A 20,552-nucleotide genomic window follows, 5' to 3' on the forward strand; every position below is an offset into this window, starting at 1 on the left:
TTGGCTCATCCAGGCTGCACAAGTGAACCAGCTAGCTCGGAATTCATTCACTCGCTCATCTAAAAAGTAGCCCATGTCAATAAGAGTGGTCCAAAACATTAACCCTTTCCAATCCACTGTCTGACGTCTAAAGACATTCTGATTGAAGGCTCTACAGCTCCGATGTAGGAAGACGTCTGGCAGGGTATTCTTACTGTAGATTACTGGCCGCTCTGTTGTCGGGGGCCTCTCCAGCATGTCACATACCGCAGTACTGGAGTTAGCCAGCAGATGGCGCCATTGTGTAATGGCAGAAGGAGAAAGCCGCCTAGGAAAAAGCTGAACCCAAAATTGGATTGCAAAGGGTTAAGTGATCGTCGCATTTTTATCTTTTTGTATCCTTTTCCTTGTTTGAGCAAAGACACTGAAAGTTCTTAGGGACACATCTGGAAGCATCTTTCGCAAGTACAAAGCTAAAGCAACTCTCCAATCATATACAAACAAAATGGCCACACCGCTTCTGTAACCACCTGATGCACACGGTGCATTACTATCACACTACATATGTTGCTCTGACTGGCCAATGCAGCTCATGTGTGCAGAACTGGCCAATCAAAGGAGGGTAAATTACATGCGCATGCTCTAAATTGTTTTGCGGATGCTAATGCATCCCTATGCGCGCCGAGAGCTACGGATCTTACGCGTGGATTTTTTTAAATTAAAATCTGCCCGTGGATATTGGGCCTAAATTTGTCGGTTTCTTTGTTTGGTAGCGTAGACGCTGTTTAACCAAGTCAATCATAGTCGTTAGTATAACCATATTAGGATATTATAACAAGGACATCAATTATTATAATAGCAGGTTATCTTTAATCTCTCAAATTTTAGATCATTTTTGCTTTCACATCTTCCAAGTAATTACCAGTGTGATGATAAATACTTTCTTTTTTCCTCACACAGAAGTAGTTAATAAAGAAAGCATGTAATATCTATGTGAGGCCTTACCCGCATGTGTAGATTACATACAGGGCTATCAAATTCAGATCACTTTACGTACATTTAGCTTCATGGAGCGCATGGCGAGGGAATTGTACTGCGCATCCCACGCACGCCGCCATACGCTGTACACCCGTTGTGTTTCTTTTATCCACAACAAAATAGAACATGCTGCGTTTTTTGTGTACGTATATTACGCAATTCTGACACGCTAATATGATCGAAACTGCGAAAGGCAATCTAATCAAATGCCTGTGAGCCATTGCATATCACATGGGCATACAGCGCCTGTGTAATACTTGGTAATCATACGACCGTGTGAGTCCAGCCTTAAACTGTAATTTGTATGTTTTAAATCAGTATTTTCATCTGTAATCTCCCACATATTTCAATTTGAGACTAACCACCCAGATGTAAAAGGGAAGCACGCCAAATATGGCTAAATCGGATTTTCTTTGTACTAAGAGCAAGAATAATTTACCAATAAATGGTTACAAAAAACCTAAATACAATTTTTTTTATTTTTGTAAAATTCTTACCTTTTGCTAAAATGAAGGTAACCCAAGAACTTTCCAGAATGTGAGGTTTATTAGAATCTGCAGCTGTCCTGTGCAATAAGAAATTTGGACATTTCAATATCTACTAACTGTAACCAATTTAAAAAAAGTACATTAATCTATCTACATACACAGATACCCACAGGCAGCGGACTTAAGCTTCTTTCACACGAGCGCATATTGGCCATCCGTTTTCACAGACGGCCGATATACGCTACGTTGTTAGTGAAAAATCTGGCGAATGGGCGCTCAAATCAAACGTTTGTGCGCCCGCTCATATGGCCTGGTGAGGCTGGCGCAAATGCGCCAAGCTCACCAGGCCATCACCCATTTCCCCTCCATATCGCAGACTCAACCTCTTGTTCCTCCTTGCTCGTTCTGTGCAATGGGAGGGTGCGGAGCTAAGCACCAGTCCGCCCCACCTCCTCCCATTGATGGGGGGGGGGGGGGGGGGGGGAGAGTTTAGCAACCACACTGCTAAACTCCCTTCCACCTACGGCCGCTGCCATTCTTAGCCCAAAAGATAGTTCCAGGACTATCTTTTGGGCTCGATGTAAAAACGCCCGGCGCTATATTGGCTTGCCCGGGTGTTTTTACGTCCCAAAAATACGCCCATGTGATCTGATGCATTGGAATCCAATGCATCAGATCACAGCGCACATCGGCCCTCTGTTTTCACAGCCGGCCGATTAGCGCTCATGTGAAAGAAGCCTTAGGTTCTATTTACATGGGCGAGTGCAATATGGGTCCAAGAAACTCGGACAGATATCTCCCTCTTAAACCCACATTTCTATGCGAGTGCAATGCATTTTTGCGAGAAAATCTCATTGCATGTCATGCGTTTTTCATATGTGGAGGGGGGGGGAAATTACATGCAATTTCAATTAAAAAAAGAATAGAAAAATTGCATTCGCAGGTAGCTGGGAGTTTCATGTGAGTGCGGTTTTTAACCTGGCCATTAGCAAATAGGCAAGTTTTCTGTGACCTTGCAGAAAAATAGAATAGACTACAATGTTTCCATCTCGCAGCATTGCTGGAAGAGAAAAAGTCACACATGTAAATAGACCCTTTGAAAACCGTGTTCTATTTCCGTGCATCTTATGTCTCGCAACTCCCGAAACTCGCCCATGTAGATACACGCTAAGAACATGCATGGATTTGTCGTATCAAGGATATGTTTATAAGGGTTGCAGCTGACAAGCTACTTAATTATCAGTAAAACTCATAGGTTTGCTTCAGATAACAGAACTATTACAAGGAGACAATATAAAAGTACTTACCGGTTACTTGTAGGTTCTATAAAAATGTTTTCATAGGTTCTTTAAAAAAAAGAAAAGAAAAAAACCAAGCATGAAATCTACCTTATTTATGCTGTCCTGTTCCACATCACAACAGTAAAGGTAGAAATACATAAAACATTGGTTCTATATATGCGTTTCAGGGGGTCACAGGGATTTCTTTATAGAGTGTATGAGGTAAATAATGCCACATAAACACCATACCCAGAATATATAAACAACAACAACATAGTGGCAGTTTAAAGCCCATTTAGACACAACGATTATCACTCAAAAGCCGTCTTTTGAGCGATAATCGTTGTGTGTTACTGCACTGACATTGTGCAGTTTTCGTTAAGCCATCGCTCATCGTCGTCTTTCAGCGTGCTGGAAGACAACAATGAGCCTTATCAGGGATTCACAGCGGGATACAGCTGATGCTATTGTTTCAACCATATCCTGATGACAGCTGGGTATGAAGGACAGAGCGGTCCAGCTCTGTTCTCCATATCTGGCACGGAGTGCTCAGTTGTATAACAGCCAGGCGCAACGTGCAGAAAACGTGGATGCAGAAGACAAGCGGGGACACCCCGCTTGTCTTCTGCATCCTCTGCTGGCAGCGCAAGGTGATCGCTCATCTTGTGCTGCAAATGACACAACGCTGATCGCTCAAAAGTCGCTTGAGCGACATCTTTTGAGCGTTTATCGTTGTGTCTAAATGGGCCTGAAGAAGCGATCCATGAACAAAAGAGCAGTGGTTCACACGATTCAGAGGTGCCCCGAGTCTAGTAAACTACATTTTACGCTAATCATTGCAGCATTAGTTTTATTGGGTCTGTCTTTGTTTTTGTGTAAGATACTGGTCAGTCATGCTGAGCTGCCAAGGAGAAGCCACTTCTCCCCAAGATCGGAATTTAAAGTGTAATTGCCAATTATTTTTTCTTTTTTTTTAATGTACAGAATAGGTGATTTTAAGCATTTGTGCAATATGTTTTTTTTAGCCTATTCTGAAAAATTTCCATTCAAAACCCCTCTTCCGGTATGCAGCGAGTTGAAGACGTTGCTGGGGGAAATCTGTATTCACCTAACAGCATAGTAGAAGAGGGCGCTCCAGCTGTGCCTGCACTGTTCTCTATAGCACAACTACAAGCACAGCTCTTCCCACTGAACACTTAATACAGGCTGCTTTGTAACACTCCACAAAACGTATAAACCTAATTCTTTTCTGCGCCCCACATCTGTCCCCAGCACTGTGATTTCTCTTCTGCCTCCACTGTTCCTCCCTGGACAGCGCGATGTGTCTGGAGAGACCATTCTTTGCTACAGACAGCTTCTCCCCTTCACATGTAAACCCACTCCCAACTGGACCCAATGCACTGCATGTGTCTCAGGTGTGCAATACTATATGTCACCACTGAGATAAAGACAGAGCATCGGGACCGGTGGGTAGCGGACACAGAACAGGAAAAGCCACCTGCAGCACAGAACGGTTTCTCGAAGAAAAAAAAAAAAAAACCTGCATTTACCTTTGAAATTTTTGGTACAAGTGGCATGTTGTTTTATGCTTTTTCTTAAGTTTTGAGACTGCGTTGTCAACTTTAGTGCTCAGATTATCCATGTTGACGTCAATTTGATCCAAAAGCCAAAAAAATTTGATGACACTAAGGAAAAGATAGAAATCAGAGAAATTTAACATGAAAAGGACTGAAGAAGCTTGTGTGTGTGGTGCAACCAACAGAAGATGTAAGGCAATACTTCTAAGCCTAACACTTAGGTTACGTTTAGATGTGGCAGAAAATATACGTATTTTTTGCCACGGTTTATGTGCAAAAAATATGCAATGTATTGCAGTACAGGTTAAGTGGATGAGATTTTAAAACGATCATTCACAGCATAAAATGACTTGCAGATCTAAAATGAGCGGATGTAGTCAGGGGCAAACCACAGGAAATCCATAAGCAATATATTTGGATTACCTGCGGATTAATCTGCGGCAAAATCTGCAGCCGGATATGCACCGCGGACGAGACATCCCATGTAGACCATTAAGTCCTTTTAGACCAGCAGATTCTCATCTTGGAAAGTTTGGCATCTTACCTTATACCCATAGCCTGAAGAAGGTCAGTAAATGTGAACGTCATGTCATCAGAGTCGACAGAGGCGATAAACAGGCACGGTCCCAAAGTTTCAATCTTCGTTAGAGTGTCCCGCTAAGAAGCACAAATTAGCTTTGTTATATCATGCTGCCAATTTTCATACTTTATGAACAAAGAATACAGCAAAATCTTTTAACATGAATGTCCAGCATTTATACAATGTCACATAAACCTGCTATTTAACCATAAACATATAGGTTTTTACAAAAAAAAAAAAAAAAGATCCCTCTGAGTAACATCATTATGTAACTTCTATGCACAAACAAGTAATAGTGTATTGGCCTATTTGGTCGCACAATTCAGTCTCATACAACATTTTTTCCTCAACTTTTTTTTGTCTTGTGAAAAACTGTAACATCTCCCCGCAGCACAACATGTATGTGAGAGGGAAAAAACCCACACAAACACACTCCGTCTGGGCTCACACAGAAACGGATGCAGGAGGCCCACAGTGGATCCCAACTGTGAGCCTGGCCAGTGACCTTGCATTCAGCAATTAATTGCAATGATGGAAGGCAGGGTCACCCTTGAGTCGGCTACCTGAACCATGCGGCGATTGAACCTGCAACCTTCAGGTTGTGAGCGAGAGCTTAGGACTGCATACTGCTGCTCTAAGGCCTCATGTCCACGGGGAAAATCAGGCCCGCTACGGATTCTCCATGGAGAATCCGTATCAGGTCCCTCCTGCCCCGCGGACATGAGGCCTAAAAATAAGAATAAACTCACCTTTCGCCCGCTCCGGATCTTCCCTTCGCCGCGGCGTCATCTTCTCTGCGTCGCGGCCGGATCGTCTTTCTTTGGCTCGGCGGATGCACAAGGCACGTCGGTGAAGTGCCCCGCACATGCGCCGGCCCAAAGAAAAAAGATACGGCCGCGACGGAGAGAAGATGAAGCCGCGGCGAAGGGAAGATCCGGAGCGGGTGAGTAAATTCTGATTTTGGTCTCCCGCGGATCCGGACGGCTTCCATAGGCTTCAATAGAAGCCCGCGGGAGCCGTCCCTGCTGGAGACCCGCACGAAAATAGAGCATGGTCCAGATTTTTTTATGCTCCTTTTTTTTTTTAAATCCCTTTTATTGACGATCCGCGGGTATTTATCTACCCGCGGGTGGTCAATGCATCCCTATGGGAGGCGGATCCGCGGGCAGGAGAAGAGTTAAAATCTGCTGCGGATTTTAATTCTTCTTTTGCCTGTGGACATGAGGCCTAACACTCTGCTCCACACTAGGACATACGCAATGTTAATTATGATAGAGTCGGACGCCTCCATTGGCATCAACAGAGGCTGTCCGCATGGATTCCGTGGCAAAATAGAGCATGCTGTGATTTTTCTTCTGCTCACAGAATATACAATTTGTATCTGCAAGAGTAAAGGTGGGGGAAAGGGGGGGGGGGGGGGGGGAACGACTAAAAAAAGAATGCATGTTTTTCAATGCCCACATTTTACCGCAGAAAGTCTGCATGGATACTGATTGCAATTCAAATCCGGTCGTGTGACACCGGCCTTAAATCAAAGCCTGGTAGTCAGATGATGTATCCCAAAACAATATCCAGGGTTTGTTAAAACCAAATTATTCTGACATCATCACATGCATAGATGTTATGTCACGTGTCCACATTACATAAAATCAATTACAAATCCCTCCACTCACTTGTTACTATGGCATATAGCATAATGCATGCAAATACCCGCTGCAGTCTTGCTATAGAACGCATGTATTTAGTAGCGGTTGAGTTACAGGGCGAGCGTACATCTTATATCCCGCCTGCACTAGTCGTACGTAGCGGGAGGGCCGGTGGTTTTGCACAATTATCATTCATAATTCAACACCGTTGAATTCTTTGCGATTGCAATCTTGTGGACATAACACTGCATGTGGGAAGTACAAATACTACCGGTCATACAGGAACTGAGTAATGAAATGTTAAAGAACAGGTACCTTTTACAGCTTATTGGGGTCATTTGGGAATCTGCCTGGGAGACCCCCTGTCTATACAAACACCTGCATGATAGGTCACTGAGGAGCGCTGGAAAAGCTGCCAATTTCAGATCATGAAGCACAAACTATGTAACTTCTATGGTTTTTTACGGAACCTTCGGTATCGGGAGCCCCTCGGAAGAGTAACGGCCCAAAAAATAACATTTTAAATTAAAATGTTGCTGAATTGTTCAAATTTCAATAATGGTTCAGTGTAAACATGGCCAGTGACTAAACGACGAACAATACGTTATTCGCTTATCATTCATTCCATGCAAGCATGAAAATCACTGCTGCCCCCATTTGCAAGTTTTTCAGTTCAGAACACTATTCGTTTAGTCCTTATTCCCTTCATGACCGGACCAGTTTGCGCCACAATCACCAGGCCAAATTTAGGGAATCTGACATGTGTCACTTTAAACAGATATGTAAGAGCTTTACAAGAGGTATTCCAAGTGATCCTGACATTGTTTTTTCGCCACATGTTGTACTTCGTTTAGGTGGTAAAAATAGACCGATAGAACTTGTGTATATTTATTGAAAGCATCAAAATTGGGAAAATTTAGGGGGGGGGGGGGGGGGGGGGGAAGGTCTTTCTTCACATTTTCAACTGCAATGTCAAACATATTGTACAAATTTTTGACGAAATATATATTTCCATCTGTTTACTTTATTCTGGATGCACATTTGAAAAACATTTTAACCATTTAGGAGACGTACAAATTTAACATTGATTATCAACATTTTGAGGAACACTTTGTTTTCCTACACCAAGCCAAGATTGTAAAGGCTCATAGGTGTCAAGATGATAGCTACCCCCACAAATGACCCCATTTTAAAAACAACACCCCTTAATGTATTCACTGAGGGGGTCAGGAGTATTTTGACCCCACAGTTTTTTTCAGGAGTTAATGCAATTTAGAGAGAGAAAAAAAAACAATTTTATATTTTTGCAAACATGTCATTTTAAAGATTTTTTTTTCTATAATGCACATGAAAATGAGGATTTACACCCCAAAATGAATACCCGTTTGTCTCGTGTTCAGAAACATACCCATTGTGGCACTAATCTTATATCCGTATGCACAACAGGGCCCAAACCCAAAGGAGCAGCTGGTGGCCCATTGCCCACTTGTAAAGCCCTTGAGCGGCCAAAACGACATAGAACCCCCACAAATGACCCTATTTTGAAAACATATTCATCTAGGGGTGTACTGCGTATTTTGACCCCTCAGTTTTTGAAAGAATTTAAGCAAAGTAGGAGGAAAAAATTTAAATGTTCATTTTTTGCCAAATGTGTCATTAAAAGAAAAACGAAAAAAAGTTTTTTTTGTGCAGCACACATATGGCTGAAGGCTTGCACCCTAAAATGGATCCCCCCGTTTGTCCCGTGTTCACAAACATACCTATTCTGGCCTTAATTTTATGTCTGCATGCACAACGGGGCCCAAACGAAAGTAGCTTTAACCCTTTGCAATCCAATTTTGGATTCAGGGTTTCCTGAAAGGGTTTAACTTAAACTTTTTTTTTTTAAACTTTTACGTGATCGCCATTATCAGTTGGATAATGGTGATCACGTGACCAGAGACGGCTCACTGCTTCAGGCTCTCAGCTACCTTTAGTAGCCAGAAGCAAGGAGATTTTACATTTCCAGGATCCTCCCCAGCTTCTTTGCTCATGTCCGCCAAAAAGATAAAAGGTTCTCCCCCACCCCTTTTTGGCATTCTCTATATCTTAGATAAAAGTAATGTAAATTGTGTGGTATGCCTGAAATTGGATAATTATGGAGGCCTGGTTGGGATGGGCAATGGAACATTAAAACCGGGAATCCCTCCTCCTTGCTGCAAACCCAACACGTTTTTTTTGGGGGGGGGGGGGGGTATTTCTTGACCCCAGTGGCGGGGATAGGGTGTAAAAAGTAGCGTTCTGTAAGGCTTTGTATACTTGCTGGGATGCGACGGTCTCACACAGAAGGCGCTCAACAAGCTGCTCCTGGAACTGCAGGAAGGCGAGCGTTCCCGGGGCTTCTTGCAAATTATGTATTACAGGTAGCGGTCTGAACAATGCCAGGTTCACACGGCCGTATGTGGAATCCGCTTGCGGAGGCCCGCAGTGGATCCCAGCTGTGAGCCCGGCCGTGGCCCTGAGTATAGCAGCGTAACGTACTGCGCATAAATGCCTACTCACGCAGGCGGTCATGCGCAGTACACCTTTTTTGTTTATATTTTATTATATAATTGCGTATGGGCTGCAGGTATATCCGTGACCATAGAGCACTATTGGCCCTATGTTGTGGATATCCGTGGTAAAATAGAACATACTGCATTCTGTTTTTCAATAGAATTGTACAGATGATTATGGATCTCACTGAAGGAAGAAATAATAATGATCTTTATTTGTATAGCGCCAACTTATTCCGCAGCGTGCATCGGGAATTGTCCGGATGCCTTGGGGTAGAGCATTCCAGAGGATAGTTGCTGCTCTGGTAAAGTCCTGTAGGCGAGCATGAGAGGTTCGTATTACAGGGGTGTTTAGTCTGAGGGTGTTAGCCGATCGGAGTGAGCGCGCTGGGTGGTGTACTGACAGGAGGGAGGCGATGTATGGTGGCGCAGCGCCATGCAGAGCTTTGTGGGTGAGGTAGAGAAGTTTAAATTTAGTTCTGCAGTGGATGGGCAGCCAATGCAGCGACTGGCATAATGCAGAGGCGTCTGAGTAACAACTGGATAGAAAAATGAGCCTAGCTGCCCCATTTAGTATGGATTGGAGTAGAGAGAGTCTAGTGCGGGGGAGGCCAATGAGTAGCGAGTTGCAGTAGTCAAGCCGGGAGTGGATGAGGGCGATGATGAGTGTCTTTAGCGTGTCCGTGGTTAGGAACGGACGTATTTTATCAATATGTCTGAGGTGCACGTGACATGTTTGGACCAGAGATTGGATATTGGGGGGGGGGGGGGGGGTAAAGGAGAGGTCAGAGTCCAGTGTGACCCCAAGGCATCAGGCATGCCGTCTGGGGATTATGATGGTGCCAGACACTGGAATGGAGATGTTGAGGGGAGGTCGGTTGGAAGGTGGAAATAAATCTGAAAGGATTCATCTTTACCAGATTTTTTAGCATGGCATTGTAACAGGGATGTGCAGACTGCTTATATCCAATGTAAAGCAACAAACATCTATTAGGAAATGGTTTGTGATTATATGTCTCTACATAGCTGAGCTTATGTGCAACCATTTATTCTATAAACTAAACAGCGCCACTTAGTGGACAAACTCAAATTAAGTTCCAGAATGGTTAAGTCCAGCACAGCGGATGTGAATAAAATCTTATGTCTTATTTAATGACACTCTGTGTAAATACCACAAGTAGTGTAAAGACCCTTTTACACGACAACATAAATTGGCACAAGCATGCAACCAGCGGCGACGCAGCGATCGTATGTTGTTCGCTCAGCATGCATTTGCACTGAGCGATAAGGTACCGTGCCTGTAGCCAAATTTTCCACTACTTCTTCGTAGTCAGCAAATCGCAGGAGACCTGTTTATACTAAACGATGCAGCGGCAGGCCAACAGTGATTTTCAGGTCGGCATGTAAGATCTAATCAGCGATAATACAAGGATTTATCGCTGATAACAATTATCATGCAAACCGCTCGATCTAATGATTATTTGCGCAATAATCGTGCCGTATGAAAGGGCCTTAGAAACACTTCTTGCGAGCCGGAGGAATAAGGATGTTAATGGCTCCTCTGTTCTGAACTACTTGATTCAAGTGTTTCTTGACAAGTCTGCACACAAAAGCTTTAATGCTCGCGTCCGTAGCAGAGCTACAGCGTGGGCTAAATTAGAGTTATTAATAAGCGTTATCGCCCAGCGAGGCATTAAAACACTTGAAAAAGGAAAACACAACTAAAAAGTGAAAAGGAGACAAAGAAAATGAAGCGAGCAATGTAGAATTATCCAGGTTAAGCTACAATGAACTGTAAACTCACAGACATTAACCCTGGGCGATACAGACATATATATATTTTACTAGCGTTTAACTTGGATGCTGCAATCAACACAGCTAGCCGGAATGGGACTCGGCCTGCAGTACAATGTACAGAGCCATCTGCGTCTGGCAACAAAGTACCCCCAGCAATTAGCTGCCGACCATGCGGATTGTATCTTGCGACGGTGTTCTGTCCAGGCTCAGCCTCGTCTCATTTTGTGTGGATCCAAATCAGGATCTACATTCTATCTAGCTGAGTAATGGTAATTATTAGAGATAAGCAAGCACGCTCAGTAAGGGCAGTTAGTCGAGCGAGCCTCGCTCATCTCGAGTAACTGCCTTCTCCTCAGAGCGTGCTCGGGGTGGCAGCGGGGGAGAGCGGAGGGGAGCAGGGGAAAGATTTCCCTCTCCCTACCCCACCCCACCCCCACCCGCTCACCCCCGCTGCCCACCCGAGCACGCTCGGAGAAGAAGGCAGTTACTCGAGATGAGCGAGGCTCGCTCGAGTAACTGCCCTTACCGAGCGTGCTTGCTTATCTCTAGTAATAATGTGTCAATATACTCTATGGCCAAAAGTATGTGGACACCTAACCATTCCATCTATATGTGCTTGTTGGACATCCAATAACAAAACCATGGATATTAAAACGCAGTTGGGCCGTATTTTTAAGGCAAAGAAAGAGTTGCGCCCAAGACGCTCAGATGCAATTTGCATCACACAGCACATGGACACCCCATCCTTGTGCTGTGCGGCACACCGCACCTTACATGTCCCAATGTTGTACAAGACTCGCACGAAAATAACATATGCAGCCATTTTTTTTTTCAAGCTCGTATTATCAGAGCAAGCAAAAAAATTGTTCATGTGAGTAAATGAGTGGGTGAATTGTCCAAGTCCTGTCCTTCTCAGACACAGACAGAACTTGTGTGAAAATATCGTCTGCTTGAATACAACCTGATGAAAAGATTTTGGAGTAGTTCTGTGGAAATTTACCATTCAGCCAAAGCAGCATGTGTGAGATCAGGCGCTGATACTGGATGAGCAGCTCTGGGGGCCTAGTCCAAAACTTGAAGTCCAGCCCCATTCTGTTATCCCTCATTTATCTAATTTTATTCTTGGCACTACGCATTCCAGTAGAGTTCTCCAGATAAGGGCCCTCTTACACGAATGATAACCATTCAGATTCTTGCCGCGAATGTAAATGCAGCGACTGAACGACAAACGAGAATTTGTTCCCTTCATTGCTCAGTTTCTGCACGCATAAAAACTGAATGATAATCTGTTTGCAATGGGTGTGTCTGAAACGCCTGAACTATAAAGTCCCATTTACATGTAACGATATCGCTCAAAAGTCGTTAAAATGATGGCTTTTGAGTAATAATCGTTGTGTGTAAATACTTCCATGTTTCACTCTTTGGCTGAACGATGATTTTTTAGGAGAGCATAAAATCCATAGTTCAGCTGGAGAGTGATAACAGGAACCGCACGCTGTGTTCTCCACAGGTGCAACTTTTTACATTGCATTCAGCCGACAGCCTGTTGCAGCCCTGCAAAGACAATGCAGCTAAGTACAAAGTCCAGACCTCATGCTGGGATTTACAACATCTGCTTAAAGCTTCAATTACATGCAAATGACAGTAATAAACAGCTAATGGACATTAGTGTCCATTAGCAGTTTATGCAAAACGATCACTAAAACTGTTTGAAATCTTTCTTTTGTTTGAAAGATTGTTTTTATGTGCCATCAGCCGTTTCCTCATAGGGAAAGGCCTCCAGCCAAGAAAGGCGTCCAAATAGTTTATATAGTGCATACTTGTACATTGACGGTAATTTACATGTACCCTAATGCATAAACCTGTTCCGTAAGGTCAGTATTGCCCAGAGCAAATAATCAAACTTCAGATTAAGTTTTTCCAAAGCAATAATCTGATTTGTTTCAGAATTGACAGCTGCATTTAAAGGGTTAACAGCTTTGACCAGCTGTGCAGCTGATCAGAGCTGTGGGTTGTTGGCTGTAGTAAACAGCCAGTGTATGATGGGAGAGCGCTGCGCTATCTTCCTTCATACATACCCTAACGCTGCAGGAAGGGGTTAAAGGCGGTTTCATGCTAACAGTGCTAGGTAGGTAGATCTGTGTGAAGCACATATACAAGTGAGGCCTGGTGCACAGCTTGTACCCACTTACAGTAATTTCTAAATTATCTGACACTTACCAGTGTTACATCTGAAGACAGCATCTTCTCATACGTCTGCCAGGCCTGCAATCTCACGGGAGAAGATACTTTTAATTTCTCACATAATGCCACAAAATCCGGGTCACCAATTTCATCCCTAGAACGATAAAAAAATACATATATTTAAAAGAGAGGAACAAAGACAACGAACGTGAAAGTGTGAAAATTTAAACCATACTATACAGTGTTTTACTAAATTATTAAAAGGGGCTGTCAGTTATGAAATGCCACCCCCACCCCACCGCCCTGTGGGTTCAACGAGTGGGGTAAAGCGTCGGCACTGCCCTGCACTTAGCTGGACAGGTAGAGACAGGGAAGGGGGGAGAGCATTAGGAAGATTTATACTAGCTCGAAAAAAAAAAAAATTTTAAAAATGCATCTTATGGTCAGAAGAAAACCTGTATAAACAGAAGTTACACACATTTTAAAGCTTTGCCACAGCACCATATTTATGTCGGCATCATTAACCCCTTCCAATCCACTGTCTGACGTCTTCAGACTTTCTGATTGAAGACTGTACAGCTCCGATGTCGGAAGACGTCCGGCAGGGTAATACTTACTGTATATTACTGGCCGCTCTGTTGTCAGGGGCCTCTCCAGCATGTCCCATACCGCAGTACTGGCTCTAGCCAGCAGATGGCGCCATTGTATAATGGCAGAAAGAGAAAGCCCCCTAGGAAACCCGGAATCCAAAATTGGATTGCAAAGGGTTAATTATGCACTATTTTATTGGGAGGAAGAAGTCAAGAATTTTTTTACTTAATAGAGATGAGCAAGCACCAAAATGCTCGGGTGCTCGTTACTCGGGACGAAATTATTGCGATGCTCGAGGGTTCGTTTCGAGTAACGAACCCCATTGAAGTCAATGGGCGACCCGAGCATTTTTGTATTTCGCCGATGCTCGCTAAGGTTTTCATTTGTGAAAATCTGGGCAATTCAAGAAAGTGATGGGAACGACACAGAAACGGATAGGGCAGGCGAGGGGCTACATGTTGGGCTGCATCTCAAGTTCCCAGGTCCCACTATTAAGCCACAATAGCGGCAAGAGTGCCCCCCCCTCCCAACAACTTTTACTTCTGAAAAGCCCTCATTAGCAATGCATACCTTAGCTAAGCACCACACTACCTCCAACAAAGCACAATCACTGCCTGCATGACACTCCGCTGCCACTTCTCCTGGGTTACATGCTTATAGCCGGTTCCACTGAAAGCAATGGCCTGCCGGCGAGCGCGGGATGAATTGTCGGGAAGGGCTTAAATATAGAAGCCCTTCCCTGCAATTCATCCAGAAATGTGTAAAAATGAAATATATATATATATATATATATATATATATATATATATATATATTATATATATATATATATATTATATATATATACTTACCTTGTCCCGGCAGACGGAGTTCAGCGCGGCCGGCAGTGGGTGTGAAGGGGGTGTGAGTCAGACCTGCCTCTGATTGGCTCAGGCTGTTACAGCTGTGGCAGAGAAGAATGATTTGTGTTCTATATGTTCTCAATGGGGTCGGCCCCATTGAGCGCATATAGAGAAGAGAACAGGAATCGCAGATCGCACATAGGTGTGATCTGCGATTTCTGACTATGGCCTAAGAAGGACCGTTGGGATTCTTGAAGCCTAAAATCACTCCTAACGCTCTCCCTATAGCAGCTCCGGCACCAGCAGCACTTTCCCTGATCTCTGTCAGAATGCATCTGTGGCGAGCTGCGGGCGGACAGATTTTAATACTCGGGTGACACCTGATCTCGCCAGCCACTCACTGCAGGGGGGTGGTATAGGGCTTGAACGTCGCAGGGGGAAGTTGTAATGCCTTCCCTGTCTTTCTATTGTCCAGAAAAGCGCGCAAATTTCTCAAAGAAGAAAATGAAAGTAACCCGAACATCGCGTGGTGCTCGCCTCTAGTAACGAGCATCTCGAACACCCTAATACTCGAACGAGTATCAAACTCGGACGAGTACGCTCGCTCATCTCTACTTAACAACTACAAAGAGCACCTTCCTTAAATGTTGTGAAAGGAAACGTCAATGTTTGGGATATACATTTCAGCGCTTTTAATTTTCTGTTCCAATTTTATTTTAATTTGTATGACATATAACTATGAAGAGAACGACACCTCGCACATCTTCCTGTGCACAATAGTTTTCAAGATACGGATTATCAAATATTATGGTTCTTGGTGACCTTTGGAAGATTGACCTCGTGACCCAATGCGCCTGAAAATTTAGGGTTTTTTTAAAAAAATCCACCCCAATAATCATCAAATGTGCAAAAGCAGAGATGGTCGGGTGTTACACCTTTGGTAATTTTGGGCGATTTGTCCTGGAATGACTCCAACATCTCCAAGAACAGTCATCGGTCAGTCACAACGGGCCCTTGTTCCAAAGGGTTCTATCTTTGCCGATTTTCTGTTACATAGACCTCTGTGTTCTAACTCCCCTCGTTTATGAGGAGACTGGATTGTGTAAGCTCGGCTCATACATCTACCCATCATTACATTTTGCTCTACCTACCGGGATTCCGTATCGTCCCAGCCATAGTTTTAACTTCTCACAAAAAGGTCTAATCTAGAAAAAAGTAATAATTCTATAATCACATGCTTACAGTCCACCGAACCGAAATTCACTAATGTGAGTAGCAATATTACAGGTTTATGTAAAGATAATCATAAGGTGAAGATTAGAGAACTGAAGTGCTCAGGCCGTGTACAGGAGGGGGACGATAGTCATAGCATGCTGGAGGGAGCATTAAAAAGTCATCGTCCACCCGCTGCGCACAGAAGCATCATCCGCTGCTAATGGAAATACGCTGTTGTACAGCTGAAGTTTCAGGACTTTTATAAAACTTTGCCCTTTTCTCATGTACAAAACGTCCTTACGAGAAAATGCAGAATTCCAGCAGGTCAGCTTTGTGGCTCAGCTAAAAACTAGAAGTGGAGGGAATGAAAATGCTCTTCCAGTTGCAAAGCTGAACACTAAAAACAAACCCAAAGGGAGAGAAGCTAAAAGTGAGAAACATTAAGAAAGTGTGCAAACCCTTTACAAGAGCGCACAGGGCACGTTAGGAGGCTCTTCTGAAGTGAACACTGATTACAAGTTAGCCATAATAATCTTTATTTGTATAGCGCCAACTTATTCCGCAGCGCTTTTTTTTTTTTTTTTTTTAAAACACACGGAACAAGTATCATTGGGCTCCCGTGATCCAGTAAATAACTATTGTTCATTGTAAATGCATGCAGCTACTGAACGGCAAACGAGAATTTGCTCGCTTCAAGCTGAAACTGAACGACGCATCATTCCTTACAAACAGGCGGGTGTTCACTCACAAATGATTGCTTGCTTACTGTGAATGGAAGCAGGCGGGCTGTAACCATCCCCGGTCCGCCGCACCTCCATTCGGGACCTCCGTTTTCCTACTCCGTTTGGGGAGCAGGAAAGCGGAATCTCCTGACCGAAAAAGTCTGTCTTATGATGGAACCGAGTGGTGCCGCACCAAACCACTGACTATAATGGAGTCTGTTAGGTTTACGCCCAGCTGCCCTGTTTTTAGCCGGAATTTAAAAGAAAAAAAAATGCTGCATGCAGCGCTTCCCCCCCCCCCTCCCCTCCCCTCCCCATTTTAAACAGGCAGTAAACAGGACTGCCTGTTTACTGTGAATGGAGGCGGGTGGCAAGAACTATACCCCACCCGCTCCATCTCCAGCCACAGAACGACTAAAGGCCCATTTAGACACAACGATTATTGCTCAAAAGATGTCTTTTGAGCGATAATTATGTCATTTACATTGCAAGAGGATTGCCCAAACGTTGAGCGATCACCTGGCGCTCCGGAGGATGCAGAGAACAAGCGGGGGCTGCTTGTTCTCTGCATCCAGCTGTTCCCTGCTGGGAGCACCTGGCCGTCATGCAGCTGAGGATGCAGAAGGCTGTCCCCGCTTGTCTTCTGCATCAAGCTGTTTTCTGCATGGAGTGCCCGGCTGTTATACAGCCGAGCACTCCAAGCGGAGTATGCAAAACACAGCTGGAATAGTGGATGCAGAAGTGTGTCCCCGCTTGTCTTCTGCATCAAGCTGTTTTCTGCATGGAGCGCCCGGCTTTTATACAGCCGAGTGGAGTATGCAAAACACAGCCGGAACACTGGTTGCAGAAGACAAGCGGCCCCGCTTGTCTTCTGTATCCCCCGCTCAGAGTGCAAGGTACATGCAAAGGAATATAGTAAAACTCACAATATATGGGTTCTCTTATTTTTTGGCCAGCAGCTACGCCGACGCCTCCACCCTGTGCCGATCACTGCACTGCTTGTCTGTCCACCAGACAATACATTTTACACTCCTCCATAAGGGACGGTATTTCACAGATGTGGATGTTTTTCAGTTGGGGCTTCTACAGGCTGGCGATTTTGCACGCAAAAAAGAAAATCGCTCACACAAACCGCAGAGAGTAGAGAGTTGAGCCCTTTCATTTCAATGTCTTCCCTCACATTCAGCAATTTTGCACTATACTTTTGCGTGCGCAAAAATATACGAGGTATGCACCAGAGGAGTCTATGGGGTGCACAAGTGTGCACCCATGGGCACAAAAATGACGCACTGAAATGAGTCAGTGACTAATTAGGCTGCTTAGCTGATTCAATCACAGCGCAGGAGTGTCCCGCAATGATGTGAACGGGCCCGGCAGAGCAGAAGAATAGGGTAGGAGTACGGTGCGCCAATATGGCCGCCTGCAGACGGGCGGGTTGGATCCGGCGGCGAGAATTTTCGCCGCGGGACCCGACCCCAGCGCCTGCAGGGAGCAGCGCGTACTCACCCGCGCCTGGCGGACCCGGCTCTTTCATGTGTCGGCTGCCGGCGCATGTGCAGACCGGAGTCGGCGGCCGGGTGAGTGACGTTTCTGTGCGAGGCTCTGCGTGCCCCGCACATAAATAGGACATGCCGCGGTTTGTTTGTCGCGCGACATTTCGCACGGCCAAACCGTGGCCGTCTGCAGAGGAGTGCGTATTGTAATGCACTCCTATGCAGGCTTTCAGTGGCGGAAATCCCGCGGATAATCCCGCCGCGGGATTTCCGCCCGTGTGCAGGCGGCCTATGTGAGAGGCAGCTGGCGCTCCCTTCATAGTGCTATCATAAGCGTGCCCACACATATGCTCATCTGCAGGAACCCTAAGAGCGTGTCTGAACAATGCACTCCTGACTATAAGGTTCCTTAAATTTGGAGGTTGCCTGTAACACAGAAGCGGAGGCTCTGGGAATATGGTTTTCAGACGGTCATCCTTGTGCAGGGTATGGTGGAGTTTTCTTGCGGTTTTCCTTAGTACTTCTAGCTGTGAATTGTAGGTCACTACTAGAGGTACACAATTGTTTCCTTCCTTCTCTGTGTATCGGAGTAGTTGGCTTCCGGGTATGCTGGCGGCTCCGGCGGCTCCTGGGTATGCTGGCGGCTCCTGGGTATGCTGGCGGCTCCTGGGTATGCTGGCGACTCCGGCGGCTCCTGGGTATGCTGGCGACTCCGGCGGCTCCTGGGTATGCTGGCGACTCCGGCGGCTCCTGGGTATGCTGGCGACTCCGGCGGCTCCTGGGTATGCTGGCGACTCCGGCGGCTCCTGGGTATGCTGGCGACTCCGGCGGCTCCTGGGTATGCTGGCGACTCCGGCGGCTCCTGGGTATGCTGGCGACTCCGGCGGCTCCTGGGTATGCTGGCGACTCCGGCGGCTCCTGGGTATGCTGGCGACTCCGGCGGCTCCTGGGTATGCTGGCGACTCCGGTGGTTTGGTCATCAGTTGAGGTAGCATGGTAGCCCTGATTTATAAATGTCCTTTTAAGATGGTATAAATGTTCCTCTCTGTCTGTTGGGTTGGAGCAGATCCGGTTGTATCCGATTGCCTGGCTGGAAATGATGGACTTAGTGATGTGTTTAGGATGGAAGCTGTCCCATCTGAGGGAGGTGGGCCGGTCAACCGGTTTTCAAATAGTCATCAATGTAGTGGAAGCAGGCCAATGGTGCTGGAGCAGGAAGCAGAAAGTCACTCTCCAGTTTTGCCAGGTTGGCATATTGTGCCATTTTACTGCCCGTGGCGGTTCAGGTGAGCTGAATGTGCATATAGTGTCAGATTTTGGCTGTACAACTACCCCCCCCCCCCCCCCCCAATTTGTAAAGTGATGTGGAATATGTTGGTGCTATATACAGATTAGTACTACTATTTACATGGGAGCCAGTTATCAATGTAACCCATTCGGTGCTGCCCACAGGTTAAATGGCACCCTGTGTGGTATTTTTTTCAGTGCCCCAATTACTGGGGAAAATATATATATTACACACACACACACCAAGATAGACGCTTACCCACGCCAAAACAGCTCAGTGAATACATACTGTACCAGAAGCAACCTAGAAACGGCATGGACCAATCACAGTACATAGATGCAGCACAAGTACCAGGCTCATAAAAGAACTACAGCACCAACTTCAGTACATGGACACGATACCAGAACCAAGCTTATAACATACATATAGTAGCACCAAAGGGCGGCTGGTGGCGCCTTCGAACACCAGAGGGGTGCCTATTGGAGGAGGATTCATGGAGCGTCACAGAGAAAGATGATCAATTGACGGGGTGAAGCTAGGGGGCGCAACCGTTCTCAGACTACATGTTGCCGCCACATATACACACACAACCTGGTGGCCAGTGTCTGCATGGGATGCATGTAGGTGAGGCCGGCCCCCATATACAGTGGGAATATGTCGCAGCCTTCCGACAGAGGCATACCTCCCCCTAATGAGACAGTAGTGTGAACACGCATGCAATCCCAAGGAGACCAACCAAGCGGCGGCCTTGTGGGCGGACATCGGGGAAACGAGGAAGCAGCTTAGCGTTTAAAAACATAAATAAAATCCCTCGCGGCCCCCGCGGACGGTCTGTAACCTCTCGCTCTGGTTCCCCCCCAGGACAAGCTCCTCGTGATGTGGCTGGCCGCCTCGTTCGCACCGGCGTGTTACACGCTTACACTTTTCACGTGTAACCTGCAATGAATAAGACCCATTGATTTTTTTCACGTGATGTGCGATTGCGTTAAAAAAAAAAAAAATACGCATCCTGACCGATCTTTGCGCACCACTGGATCCCATCGAAATCAATGGGCGTGCAGAAGTGTCCGCAACATCCGCAGAAGCCTGCGCGTTCGCTGCACGTATACGCAATTCAAGGCGATTCTGTATGTGTAAACACGCAATGCATTGGCGCACACAGAATAAAATACGCAGGCGTAAGCGCATCCGGGTAAGCAGAACTGCAGCGTATACGTGCGCTGAAATGCGCCTACGCACGTGTGAACGAGCCCTCGCGTGCGTAATATGCAGTGAATACAACCCATTGATGTGCGACC

At 45.5% G+C, this 20,552-nt stretch overlaps 1 protein-coding gene across 2 annotated transcripts in view; it reads right to left on the minus strand.

Moving 5' to 3' along the window:
- The window catches only part of RB1 (RB transcriptional corepressor 1), a 168,075-nt gene that overhangs the window by 146,851 nt on the left and 672 nt on the right, over window positions 1–20,552 (minus strand). For both annotated transcript variants that reach the window (XM_066586021.1, XM_066586015.1), the window contains exons 2-6: window positions 13,140–13,257; window positions 4,907–5,019; window positions 4,336–4,470; window positions 2,813–2,851; window positions 1,515–1,582 (exon numbers count right to left, since the gene is read on the minus strand). In XM_066586021.1, the coding sequence (XP_066442118.1) occupies window positions 1,515–1,582; window positions 2,813–2,851; window positions 4,336–4,470; window positions 4,907–5,019; window positions 13,140–13,257 (473 nt within the window). The remainder of the gene's footprint in view (window positions 1–1,514; window positions 1,583–2,812; window positions 2,852–4,335; window positions 4,471–4,906; window positions 5,020–13,139; window positions 13,258–20,552) is intronic.

This window comes from Eleutherodactylus coqui, chromosome 1 (assembly GCF_035609145.1).
Source record: "Eleutherodactylus coqui strain aEleCoq1 chromosome 1, aEleCoq1.hap1, whole genome shotgun sequence".
In the NCBI taxonomy this organism is placed as follows: Eukaryota; Metazoa; Chordata; class Amphibia; order Anura; family Eleutherodactylidae; genus Eleutherodactylus; species Eleutherodactylus coqui.